The following is a 13,508-nucleotide window of genomic DNA, read 5'->3' on the forward strand; positions in this document are numbered from 1 at the left end:
CCTAAATCCAGTGGCATAGAACTACATATAATCATGTATTATTGTAACAAGTCTCTGGATGGCTGAGCAGTTCTGCTCCTCAACGCTGGGCTTCTTCACATGTCTAGGGGTTGGTTGGCTGATGGCTGATATAGGGTGGCTCAATTAGGGTGATGGCAGTGACTTCGCACTGCTCTATGTGTCTGTTACTCTCTAGCTGGTCAGTCCATGTGTTTCTCAGGGCAATGGTAAAAACAAAAAACCAAACTCACTGCCATCAAGTCAGATCCAACTCATAGTGACCCCTCCTTGGGTTTCTGAGGTGGTGTCATTACGGAAGTAGATGGCCCAATTAGAGGGACAAAAACCTGGAGGCACATTAGGCCTCTTGAGACCCATCCTCAGACCTGGCATATTGTCACTCCTGCCTCATTTTCTTAGAAAAATAGCTCAAACCTCTGAATGCAGAATCCTGAAGTGAGAAAATAGACTCCACCTCTTGAGAATTGCTGCAAAGTCAACCAGCAAAGGCCATAGATAGAGCACTGAGCAAGTAGAGCAGGTAAAGCAACCCAGCTACCCCAGCAAGCTTTCTGATGCGCTGATACATTGTTGTGAAGATTAAATGAATTCATGTAAAGTAGTGTCTGACCATAGTAGATAGTCAAAATTCTAACCATATTCTAGTATGGACAAGTTCTAAGAGTGAGAGATAGGCTAGAGGTTACCTGAGACAAGGGGGAGGATAGGGAGTTATTGCTAATTGACTACAGTTTCTGTTTGAGGTGATAGGAAGTTTTGGAAATAGATGGTGATAATGTTTGCACAACATTGGAAGTATAAAAATGCCACTGAATTGTATAATTAAAAATGGTTAAAATGGTGATTTTTATGTTATATGCATTTTACCACAACATAGTGGGTTTTTTCTTTTTTTTTTTTTGAGTTAGCTAATATTTATAGGAGGAGGGATAATGACCCAGCTGTGATAAGGTGATAAGCTGCTAAGGTGGGTAGCTGACTCGGCTGCAGTGCAGTTTATGTGGAAGTGGATTCTTTTTTCCTTCTCTGTGTTGTATGAGTGCAGTGGGTGTTTCTCTCCACCCCACCACTGCTTCTTCCCTGGCAGATCCCTTGCAGGAAGGACCTTCTGCGGTAATTCTGGGTCTCTCTCAAACACATGAGGAGGTCCAGATCTGAAAGTTCTCCATTATTTCCTGCTGGTCTTTTCTGTATCTATTTTTTCTTCTTTTTAAGACCAAACAGTACTTTTTTGTTACAAAAGGACAAACTGTGCACTAAGAAGATAGCAGTGAAAGAAAACTCCTCCACCCTCATGTTTCCCTCTTGCCCTGCTCAACTTTGGCTTCAGTTAGTTCAATGCTAAGTGCAAAGGGGGAGTGGAATACTGGCAGGTCCCCGGGAGCAATCGCCTGAAATTTTTGTGCAGCAACCAGAGGCCCATCTTCATAAGATGTTCTTTCTGTAGCAAGAGAAGAGTTTGCTAATGCAGACAACTTGGGAAAACACTTATTTATAAATGTAAATATATATGGAGTAAAGTCTTCCTCTCTAAGTTCCAACACTGGATATGTCAGTTTGAGGGAACCCTGTGGATCAGAAATACAAAGTCCCTTCTGTGTTTGGGTTGCTATTTCCAGGCCTGGGAAAGCTGGTTTTATAGGGCCCCTACTATCTGCTCAATGTTTTTACATTTGCCTCTTTTCATTTTCCATTGTGTTTAACACTTACTGGAGTTCTCTTGGACTAATTGTCCAAACACAGAGGAAATCAACCTAGAACCTTCTACAATAAAGATTATGCCTGGGAAAGATCCATAATACAGTTGTGGCTGGTACATTGGGAGTAAAAAGAAATTGAACCCTCATGTAGATGTAGAACCAGAACAGAGTGAAATTTTTGTTTTAACTTCTGGTGGGTGTTTATATGCAGAAACTTTGGCTAGACAGAATTACACAGAAAAAAATCCATCACTTTGAGAGCATGTTAGCCTTGACTATGTGTTTACTCCCCATCCATCCAACTCCATTGTATGGCTTGCTCTTTTCTGTGCCCTACCTAAAACATCTAGTTTATAACATTTATATTATTTTATTTCATATTTTAGTAGCCACCTGCCATCTATTACAACAAATAAATTTTTTCAATTTAAAAATTAATTAAAGTTATCAAATAGTCCTAAACATTGTGATAATCTTTTTGCTATACCCCCTTTGTTTTCTTTTAGATGTTTAGCCCATGGCCCAGGCATTATTTTCCTATATTGTTTTATTAGATAGTTTTACTTTTCTAAGTTTTTTTTTCCCCCAGGTAAATTAATTTATTTTTTGAAGTCACCATTTTGTTTTGTTTTAACTGGTGAATATCTCTGAAGCATGCTTGTATTGTGGTTTGGGTGAAAGTTTATGGAGAAAATTGGTTTTCCATTCAACAATTCACACACATTTTGAGTTGTGACATTAATTTTAATGTCCTCAATATAACAGCACTCTTCCCACTTCCTCCCTGTGTTTACCAATTCCCTTCATCCTTCTTTCCTATTCCTTCTTGACATCTGAGCTTTATCTGGGCAAATACTCTCTGTTTGATCCCACATGGTGGATTATTCTAAGTAGTGGTACTTTCCTAGTGTTACTGTTCACTTTATATTAAATATGTCTATTCTTTGGCTGAAAGTTGAGCCACAAGGGTGGCTTAAAGGGCTAATGGGTGACTAAGGGCCATAGTCTCCAGCATTCCACCAACGTTTCCTGTGTTTATGCTGCTCCACATTGACCAGGTTAATTACCCATCCCCACCTTCCACCATCAAATGCAGATCATTCTCTCCCACCACTGAAGGTGCTCTTGCATACTTCAGGTTTTGGATGTAATTCAACTCTTGATGGAGAGCTGGAGGATGATGACAGAGAGCCTATACTGTCATCATGTCCAAGGTAGATTCTCCATTGTTAAATGGGAATCAAAAAGAAGAAGTCTTTTGGAGAAAAGTAATAAAATTATCATCTGGGACTTGATTAACACTTTGTTATGAATTCCTTGGGAGTGTAGAAATCGTAGGTTTCTAATGTTCCTGAAGTATTCAGATCTTTTTTCAATCAACATAAAATTGTGATCATTGTCCACCACTAAAATATTGCAGATTAAAACGGAACTTTTACCTCCTAGGCCTGTGATCGGTTAGCCTAGCAGTTAGCCTAGTTCCTCTCTAGCAATACTGGGACAAGCATGACATGAGTGCATGTCTAGTGTGCAAGTTTCAACATCATACCTTCTTACAATTTGCACCCTAAGCATCTCACCCTGATTATGGCCCTGCTCTCTGGGTATGAACTGACCTGCACTTAGATATTTTTGCAAGCATTCTCAATGGGCAAGAAAGTGCATTTTATATTGTGCAGAGCACAAGGCTGGAATCTGTCTACCTGGGTTCTGGTTCTGGTCTTCAGGAATTGAACCAACTGTGGACTCTTAGAGATGTCTCCTATACACCCTTTTTCCTTCATTCCCTAATATGTAGCATGTATAAACCCTTCCCTCCCTGCCAACTAGAGCTAAGTTATCACCAAACTAGTCAGCAGTAAAAGAAGTCCAAGTGTCCAGTTGTTGTGGTTGTTGTTATTTTGCCATTGAGTCAGCCCCGACTCATAGCCACCCTTCCCCAACCTTCCTTCCGAGGAGTGGCTGGTAGGTTTGAACCGCCAGCCTTCTGGTTAGCAGTCAAATGCCTTTGGCACTGTGCTACCAGAGCGCAATCTAAATCCAGTGGAAACAGTGGTTTGTTGAGAAACCCAAGGTCATATAAAAAATCCTTACTGGAATCAGAAGGTAAACGTCAGCTCAATGCTGCCTTTCACAGAGGCACTTGCTGTTTTATCTTTATAGAGATAAACGCCCACTGAGATTTTTGCATCTTCTGTCTTTCAAACCTATGGGGAGCTTGAGTCTTAGAATGACTGACTTCTTTTTCTAGTGATGAGAACAGCCCCCGTTTGTTTCTAAAAGCAGTTGTTACTTCTGAACTCTAGCCTTCTAGGTTTTTCCTTTCCTTGAAACTATTCAGCATGTCTGAAGCTTCACTCTTTTTCTACCTTCCAGGGCTCTTTGCCTTTTCTGATGCTTTCCGATGTTTAGACATAAGTTTCCCAGACTTTTTATCTGTCCCTATCCATTTGAGAATAACATTGGACTGTATTTTGCCCTGTGGTACTTAAAGATAGCTGTACCAAAGCTATTCTGATTATAAGTCTTTTATTTAGCTGATCCATTGATTGGGGGATATTTTGCTGTTTTTCAGTGGCAGAGCTCTGTGATTTTCCTTATAGGCCATTTCAGTGGGGTAGGCTAGTATTTATCATTATGAAATCAATAGCTGTTGGGTTGCCATAGCCAAAATCTCTGGTGAGAAATAATTCACTCAGCTGTGTCACTTTAGTTATGCCAGGCGGTGTTACCTCAAACCAACACAGGCTGATGTAGCAACTAGAGGATTAATTACACTTTCATGTACATTATTACTCCTCACTATACATATGTTCTTGTAACAACTGAAATGAAAGCATCCTACAGGCATTTTGGATGTGTCCTATCTGATATTTGGAAATTAATGATTTAGGATGGTTTCATTCTTCCTGATGGTGTTACTTCATTTATTTTTATAGTGCTAAAAATAAATAAATAAAGAGAGCTCCCAATATAACCCTCTTGACAAAAGAAGAAAAAAATTACCACATTTGAGGAAATATATCAAGTTAAGTGTGAAGGCATGACTACTCTTTTAATGTATTCATACCTACAAATTAAATTACTAGTTTTTTTTGGTACAGTAATGTCCTTTGACACCTTCGTTTTTCTGGCATGAAAAAGAATTAATTGACCACCTGTCCTCACTAATGTATAAAGAGCAACATCTCCAATGTTTGAATGCTAATTATTTGATAGGCTTTATGTATTGGGGTAGAGAAAGGCCCATCAATCTAAAGCATATACTACTATTTGCTGGTAAGAAATAGACCAGCCCTAATTTCAAAACCATCTATTAGCCTCACTCCTTCCATGGCTGAGTAAAATAGTATATCTGTAATTTATGATTACGTTTGTTATTATTATTGTAGCCACATTCCTTTGTGTCTAATTTCAGCCTTGCATTCAGCATTAAATGAGATTGGCCAGCTGTCTGATCAGCATTTATAGCCCTTTTTTTCTCTTGCAAATAATTGCATTCTTCTCTGGTTGCTGACTGCTCTCTTTAGATAGAGTTTCTTGCTATCTCCTTAGAGAGAGTTGACAACAGTGGACTACATTTTATGTTTCTGTTAATACTGAGTCTTATTAGCAGCATCAAGAGAAACTTTTCTTTGCTCAATGTTGTGAAGAAAAACAGCCTTCACCAATGAAGTTTGTTCCAAGTGCCAGACATTGTGCTAGACTATTTACATGTATTAACCTATTTAGTTCTTAACAAGTCCATGGTGAGGGCATTATTATCATGACCACTTTATAGGTTAGCAAACTGAGTCTTGGTGAGTGTACATTATTTGCTCAAGGTTCCATAGCTGTAATCAGGAGTTAAATCCTGATTACTCTGACCCCAAACCCAATGTTCTCAACCACTCTACTAAGCGACACAATTAAATTACTGTTTTCTTTTATGTAGTGATGTTCCGAAGATCGCACTCAGCCAGGATGACTTATAAGCGTTTAGAAAATAAGCAGTACTTTTTTCATACTATGTATTCATGTTTCTCCCTTCCCTTTTGCCCCCTTTAATTCAGTGCCATTACTCCATGAAGAAGGCAGCCTCCTTTCTTGGGATTGGTACTGAGAACGTTTACTTTGTGGATACAGATGGAAGGTAATGTGCACAGGATTCGGAAGAGTGGTGGGTGGAGGGGGAAATTCATACTCTTTAAAAAGCTGTAGCAATGTTAACATAACTGAACTTCTCAAATCTGTCCCTTAGAGGTAAAATGATACCTGAGGAACTGGAGAAACAAGTCTGGCAAGCCAGAAAAGAGGTGAGAGGGGAGAAAAAGAAAGAGAGGGAGAGAAAATGTTGTGTGTGTCTGAGTATGAGAGAGGCAGAGAATGACAGGGAGAGAATGCAAACAGCCAAACCTATATCTATGTGTGGGAGAGAGAAAAGAGCATGTTGAAGTTAAAATAGGGAAACTCATTTACAGCTGTTCTATTTCCAGGTGCTTGGCTCTCCATGTTCTGTGGAGTTTCTCGGATGTTCTCATTCCCAGGTGGCCGGAGCCTATTAAAACATTGGCATCACCGTTTTCAGGATCCTTGCCTAGAATTAACCCTCAGGATGAACCCAGCCTCTCCAGCAGGGCCCCAGAATCCGTTCTCCTATATAACTCCTGGCTCTCAGAATTCTACTGGCTGGCCCAAGCCTCTGGGTTGCATTCAGAATGATTCTTGATTTTTCAAATCAACCTGTCCTCCCAGATTGCTCCCAGCCCAAAGCCATTCCATTGCCATCACCCCATAGTAGGTCATGGTTCAGTATTTCAGCTCTGGCAGAATGTCTTCCCTTTCTTAGCTGCCAGAATGTGTTAAAGCTAACATGCTCCTTACGTGGAAAGGCAGGGCATGGACCTAGTCACCTGCTATGTGCCAGCCAAGGCGGGAGGTGCCAGCCATCTTGCTTTTTGGTGAGCACAACTGGAACCAAAATCTTCTGGATTAAGTGAACCAACTTCACTGCTTCCTTCCTATACCACTACACCCCCTACTACTAATGGAGCATCAGACCATTCTACAATAACTTTTCAGTAGATAGCAACAAAGTCAGACATGGCTGCTGAAAAATGAAAAGCCCAGCTTCTGAGCTGGGATGTAAGTATATCTATGCTAATAGGATTTCACACTAAACACATATTTAAAACTGTTTTGGTCTTTATATTCTGTTTCTATTGCTATATCTTTATTTCTTTTTAAAAATTTGTATAGAAATCACCTTGTCTTGGGCATGCTTAAAATTTTATACTTAAAATACTGCCATTATTGCATATGTATTGGTTTCAGGTTTATGTCCTTACATTCACATTTATCTTTTTTTGTATGGTTTTAAAAATCATTCCAATGATTTTTAAGTAGATTTGATAGTTGTCTAATGGCACAGACTATCAGAATTTCTCTGAATTTTGGGTAAGATCATCCATTATAACCTGTGAAGGGTTTCTTTTACTGTGAAACACAGATACTGCTTTCTAGTTTTAGTGTCACTTTTTCTACAGAATTTCCTGTCAGGAAGAACCTTCATTATGTCTTCAATGCCTATTGGCAGGGAAGATTGCATTTTTTTAAAGTATGGTTCATACCCATTCCTTCCTTCCTTCTTCTCTCTCTTTCAAGACTTTTAAACTTTTCATTATATACGTTTTCAAACATACACAAAACTAGAAAGAATAGTATAATAAATCCCCTTATACCCACCAACTTTAATAATCATTAATTCATACTCAATTCTATTTTCTTTTTAATACCCCATCCCTTCCTACTGCCACTGGATTTTTTTTTTTTTTAATTTAATTAATTTATTTATTTATTGTGATTTGAGTGCAGACTTACAAAGCAGATTCATTTTACATACCACAGTTCATGCATATTTGGTTTTACGGCCCCAATTACAATCTGAAAATATGGAATGCTTCATGAATGTGTGTGTCATCCTTGCACAGAGCCTTACTAATCTCTGTATTGTTCCAATTTTAGTATATGTGCTGCAGAAGGAAGCATGCCACTGGATTACTTTTAAGCAAGTCTCAGACATGATGAAAGATACACTTCTTTAAAAAACACACAGTACCGTGATTATATTTAGAGATAATAACTTCTAAACAGCAACAAATCATCAAATACCCAGTCTCCATTAAAATTTCTCCTGTGGCTTTTCTTGCCTATTATTTATTTATTTCAATTGTTGACTTGTTTGAATTAGTATTCAAACACAGTCCATACAAAACATTTAGTTGACACATCATGTAAATCTTTTCTAATCTATAGCTTTCCCTCTTCCTTTTTTCCTTTGAGATTTATTTGTTGAATAAATGAGTTTTTGTCCTATGATATCTTCCATTTTACAGATTTTATAGAATACCTCAAGAATTTGAAAATCTAAGTGCTTTATTTTCTGCCTTCAATCTATTTCCTATAATTAGGTAGTTAGAGCCTGAGGTTTGATGAAATTCAGGTTAGATCTTAGGGTGTTTTTTTTTTTTAAAAAAAAATAAAAACCAAGAATATATCATAGGTGGTACTTTGTCTTCAAATCAGGAAACACCCCTTCTTTTGTGATAAGATTGATTAGTGGATTCAGGGACTATCAGCCTGACCTATTGATTATAAAGCTCTCCATTAGCCTCTCACCTCATGGGATTTGGCTACCATTGATGATCATTGTCCAGACCCATTGTTTTATTAGATGATGTTCTAATTTAATCTCTTTCCTCCATTTATTGGCCAGCATGCTAATAAAAAGAAAAAAGTCCCTTCACCCCTATTTGGTTTTCCTAGGGAGGCAGTTTGCACAGGCAACCTGGGATACATGCTTTATTCTTTTCCCTATTTACCAGGTGTCAGAATAGTGACTTAGTTGCCTAGCATCCTGCAAACATAGCCAAAACTTTTTTTTTTGAGGTATCATTAAGAATTTCTAGTATAGTTGATGCATTTCATGCCACTGCAGTCATTATTATTTTCACTGCTCAAAATTTTTTGTTCATTTTGACAATGAAAGTTGACATACTCTTAAAGTGGAGAACTTGAAAAAAGGAAGCTCTTTAAAAAGAAAAATTGCTTTAGGCACATCTAAAAAGTAGGGCAATGGGGTTAGACTTAGTCTCCTCAGTTTTCTTTCAAGTTAGTTAAACTTGAGACTGGATTCACCAAGGAAAACCCTACACCTATCCTTAGATAATGACACATGATGACTAGTTTATTTTTCTTAGTAGCCTCAAGCCTACTTGTATTGTTTCAAGCCTTTGAGTCATATTGTATCAGATATAGGGAATAGCCAGAAGGCTGGCGGTTCAAACCCACTAGCCACTCCTTGGACAGAAGGTTGGGCAATCCTACTTCCGTAGTGATACTGCCTCGGAAACCCAAGGAGGGGTCGCTATGAGTCGGGGCCGACTCGACGGCACATAACAACAACAACAACATAGGGAATAGCACACCAAATATTTTTCTGGTGGGATTCAATTCCCTGGCCAATCACAACCCATTAAAAAACTGTCAAGCAGTGACCTTTACTCAATGCTGTTACAAAGATGGAGAAAACCACAGAAACATTAGAGATTCTAAAGTGCTTATGAAAAGCAAAAATGAGTATAACACTTGAATACATGAAGGAGTTTTTGTTTTTCAGTGTTCGAGGTGACAGTCTTTCTCAGGGATACAGCTCATCTGCAGGATGCAATCAATATTGTTTCTTCTGAATTTTCTCACTAACAGCATGTGATCTGGGGAAGAAAAAAAATATGTATATGGAAGGTTACATCCAGATTGCAAAAGTTTAATTTCTAGGCCTAATATTTATAGCTAGGATTGTGAGAAAGGTGAAGAAAACTCATTAATGAGTTATAATAGTTTGTACAGATATTTTCTTATCATTGTCATGATGTCATATAGTTTATGAGGAAAAGCCTAACCATTAAAGACCCCTTAAATGGTTTTAGTAAATTACTCTTTCTATTACCTTTAATGATTGATATAAATCTAGTCTCATTTCATTTAAGTCACAGGACCTGATAGAGACATGATCTGTTGGTAGTTGAATACAGGAAAGAATTTCTAAAACCAGTGGTCCCTCAGGGACTCTATCGTCTACTAGTCTGGCTCTAAGAGGTTTGAGTGGATGGAATTCCATGTGTTACAGCTGTGTGCCAACATGATAAATAGATTCATATGAACCGTTTACTTTGCATCTCAGTTTAAAGAGTGGGCAAATGTCTTGGCTCTGCCCCACTACCCATTAAGAAATAACATCTTACTGTCAAAGGTCAGCTTAATTGGAATGAGTCTGGTTCAAATGCAACAACTTTGTGATTAAAAAGACATAAAAATATATCGCAGTCACTACTACATTTCAGAATAAAATAGAGGAAAAATAAATGGTTCCATCCCAAATGGAGGTCAAATAACTTTTAAAGGCAGTAAATGTTCATGTCACTTATACCTCAAGTGCTCTAGAATCTGAAGATTCTAATTGATTTGTCTGCAGCTTCCACAGGAAACAACACATCTATGCCACCATGATGGAATAGATCCATTTGGAAACAACCTTATATATTCTTCCTCAACCTAAACTTGCCATTGAGGCAATCGCAACTCAAGGCAAGCCCATGTGTGTCAGAGTAGAATATGCTCCATAGACTTTTCAATGACTGGTTTTTCAGAAGTGGATTACAAGGCCTTTCTTCCAAGGTGCCTCTGGGTAGACTCAAACCTCTAACCTTTTGGTTAACAATTGAGTGCATTAACTGTTAGCACCACCCAGGGACTCCTTCCTCTACTTAAATGGAACCAAGATGCCTCATTTAGTTGGTTGTGATTACCATTCATCCCCACGTGCACTCTGCCTTTTATTCCGTTTCTCATTGGTACTTGGTTATTCTACAAGCTGTGTGCAGAGGAATGATAACAGTAGGAGTGATGCAGGCTCTCTTTTCTAACACATTACATAGGGTTTCTCTGTTGTGGTAACCATTTTGGAGGGTGTTTCCTAGTCGGATTACGTTATGCCCTATGATGCCAAATTTGTATTTCAACATATTCTTTATTTTGTAACTACATTTACTTTACAAAGTAACTAGTAGACAGGCCTACAGAGTTCATCCCTGGAGCTGGCTGTTTGTCTTTCAATTGTACTCCTTTTTATTTAGGAGAGAGGTGACAATGCAGGCATTGTGGAGGCCCCAATGTCTTTTTCCAAGAAGGAGTCACAAATCATATACAGTATCAGTTCACCATTGCAATAGAGGCTGTTCACTTTCTATCTGGAACATCTATAGAACAGAAATTACTACAAAAAGAAAATGAGAATAAAATTAGTGAGGATGCAGAAAGAGTTGAAACAAAGGACTACTAATGTTGTACCATTTTCTCAGTTTCCTTAACCTGCTTCTAATTACAAGAGGCCACTTAATGGAGAATTTTAAAATACCCATTGAATTAATGTTTATTGCCAAAGAAACCAAATGAGTATCTGGATGTGTAACTATGCTTATCACTCATAAGCATATTTGCAGGACAAATTTAGTGGTGACAGTGATAATTCTCTTTGTGTGTGGATCCTTCTCATAGGGGGCAGCACCGTTTCTCGTGTGTGCCACCTCTGGTACAACTGTGTTGGGAGCCTTCGATCCTCTGGAGGAAATAGCTGACATCTGTGAGAGGCAAGGCCTCTGGCTTCATGTGGATGTAAGTTCATGCATTTAACTTTACAGTATTTCTGCAGCTTTGGTAGAACGTTTTCCATCTTGGATGTGAGCTAGTTTTATCTGTGTGTTTATTTCTAACTTGAGAAACTAAATATGTCTTTTACTGTAATGTACGAAGAAGATTCCAAGACTTGATATAAATCTTGTTTTAGTTTTCTGGGTTTCATTTTATTTCCTTCTCTCCCATCTACCATCTCCTTTGGCTACCAAAACTGTTCTCATTGAGGTGACATGGTACAGGGCACACGTTTTGAATTATGGAATCAGAAGGCTTTGATTGTGGATTCTGGCTTGCTTCCTCCTCATTGTGACCTTGGCCCTTTGGGCTTCAGTCTTCTCATTTAAGAGGGAGGGGTTTGATGTGGTCTGTAAAGTCTCTTCTAGAATCGTATGACTCCAAGCAGCCAGAAAATGCAAAAAGCTATGTTACGTAATTGCCTGTTATAATTAAAACAAGTATTATCTGGATCTATTATAGATAATTATTTGAGAGAGATTCTTCATTATTTTCTAACTAGAAGATTGGCTTTTTTTTCTTTCTAATAAATTTTGTAAGTCCTAAGGTTCTTCATAATAATTTTTTTCTTTAATTAAAAGTAACTTAAAATTTTACTTATCAAGGGCTAAAACGTTTAATTTAGCCAGTTATGAGTGCTTGTTGAGTTTTTTGGCTTTCTTGTGCTTGTGTGTGTGTGTGTGTGTGTGTGTGCGCGCGCGCGCGCGCACGCACCTGTGTGAAACCAGGAAGTAATTAGTTAGGTTCTACCCAAGAGAAGGAAACCCACGGATGGGTTGCTGAGTCGGATCATACTTGAAGGCAGTGAATTTGTTGTTGTTGTTGTTTTTTTTTTTTTGGTACCCAAGGGAAGAGACTGTTGGACATGCTAATGAGACTTGAGGGAACTTTTCCTCAGGTAATCAAGTGGTGCAGATCCTCCTTCTCATCAGAAGAAGAAAGGCGAATATTTTTGATTTGCTGAATATTTTGATTTGCTGAACTGAAAATTTGGAGGCTATAGTTTTATAGTTTCTATTACTTCATGCTTTCAAAGTAAAATGTGTAAGATATGATACGGAGAGAGTTTTTCAGAAACTCAAAATTTTCATTACATTTATGCTAATATTTGGTAAAAAGAACTGTAATATAAAGTTTACTAGAGTTGTAAACTCCATCAGTACACATGCAATACTTCAGGTGAATTATTTGTCGTTTCTTTGAATCGGAAAGAGCTCCGATGGTGTAGTGCCTAAGGCATTTGACTATTAACCAGCCACTCCTCGGAAGGAAGGTTGGGCAATCCTACTTCCGTAGTGATACTGCCTCGGAAACCCAAGGAGGGGTCGCTATGAGTCGGGGCCGACTCAACGGGCAAACAACACAACAAGAACAAGTGATATTGCCTGGGAAACCCAAGGAAGGGTCGCTATGAGTCAGATCTGACTCGATGGCATTGAGTTTGGTTTTTGGTTTGGTTTTGAATCAGACTATAGCATTTGTATTTGTTTACATTTCAATTTATATCTTACTGATTTGTAAACTGAAGCATTCCAATACATTATGTGCTAAAAGATAATGTGAAATGAGTACTTTTATAACTGCGGTAATAATAAGAAAAAAAAAAATCAAATTCATCAGCAGTAATACTTATTCTACTCTCATAAAAGATACATTAAATATGGATTATATAGTTTATGTAAAACAGAGTAACTGCAGCAGTATCTAAATTAGGTATGATATTAAGAGATTTATGAGCCTTAAAGAGAATTGTGATACATAATATGAATGAAAAGCTCTCTAGGTTCTTTAAAAATTACAGGTGGAATTTTTGAAGGAAACACTTTTATAAAGAATATTTAACTCATACCAAGTTATCTTATTTGCACCAATCTGACCTATAAAAGAAATTAATAAGCAGGAGCTCTGGTAGCATAGTGCCTAAGGCACTTGACTGCTCACCAGAAGGCTGGCGGTTCAAACCCACCAGCCACTCCTCGGAAGGAAGGTGGGCATTCCTACTTCCGTAGTGATACTGCCTTGGAAACCCAAGGAGGGGTC

The 13,508-nt window shown here is 38.1% G+C and overlaps 1 protein-coding gene and 1 non-coding gene across 2 annotated transcripts in view; one reads left to right on the forward strand and one right to left on the reverse strand.

Annotated features, from left to right (window-relative positions):
• The window catches only part of GADL1 (glutamate decarboxylase like 1), a 181,975-nt gene that overhangs the window by 13,831 nt on the left and 154,636 nt on the right, over positions 1–13,508 (forward strand). The window contains exons 6-8 of the mRNA XM_007957364.1: positions 5,774–5,853; positions 5,962–6,016; positions 11,316–11,432. Of these exons, the coding sequence (XP_007955555.1) occupies positions 5,774–5,853; positions 5,962–6,016; positions 11,316–11,432 (252 nt within the window). The remainder of the gene's footprint in view (positions 1–5,773; positions 5,854–5,961; positions 6,017–11,315; positions 11,433–13,508) is intronic.
• On the reverse strand, positions 7,646–7,748 carry LOC122151803. Its single transcript, XR_006164273.1, has one exon. It is a non-coding gene; the product is annotated as a U6 spliceosomal RNA (small nuclear RNA).

This window comes from Orycteropus afer, unplaced genomic scaffold (assembly GCF_000298275.1).
Source record: "Orycteropus afer afer isolate SDZICR_OR568_19922 unplaced genomic scaffold, OryAfe1.0 scaffold00734, whole genome shotgun sequence".
Lineage (NCBI taxonomy): Eukaryota > Metazoa > Chordata > Mammalia > Tubulidentata > Orycteropodidae > Orycteropus > Orycteropus afer.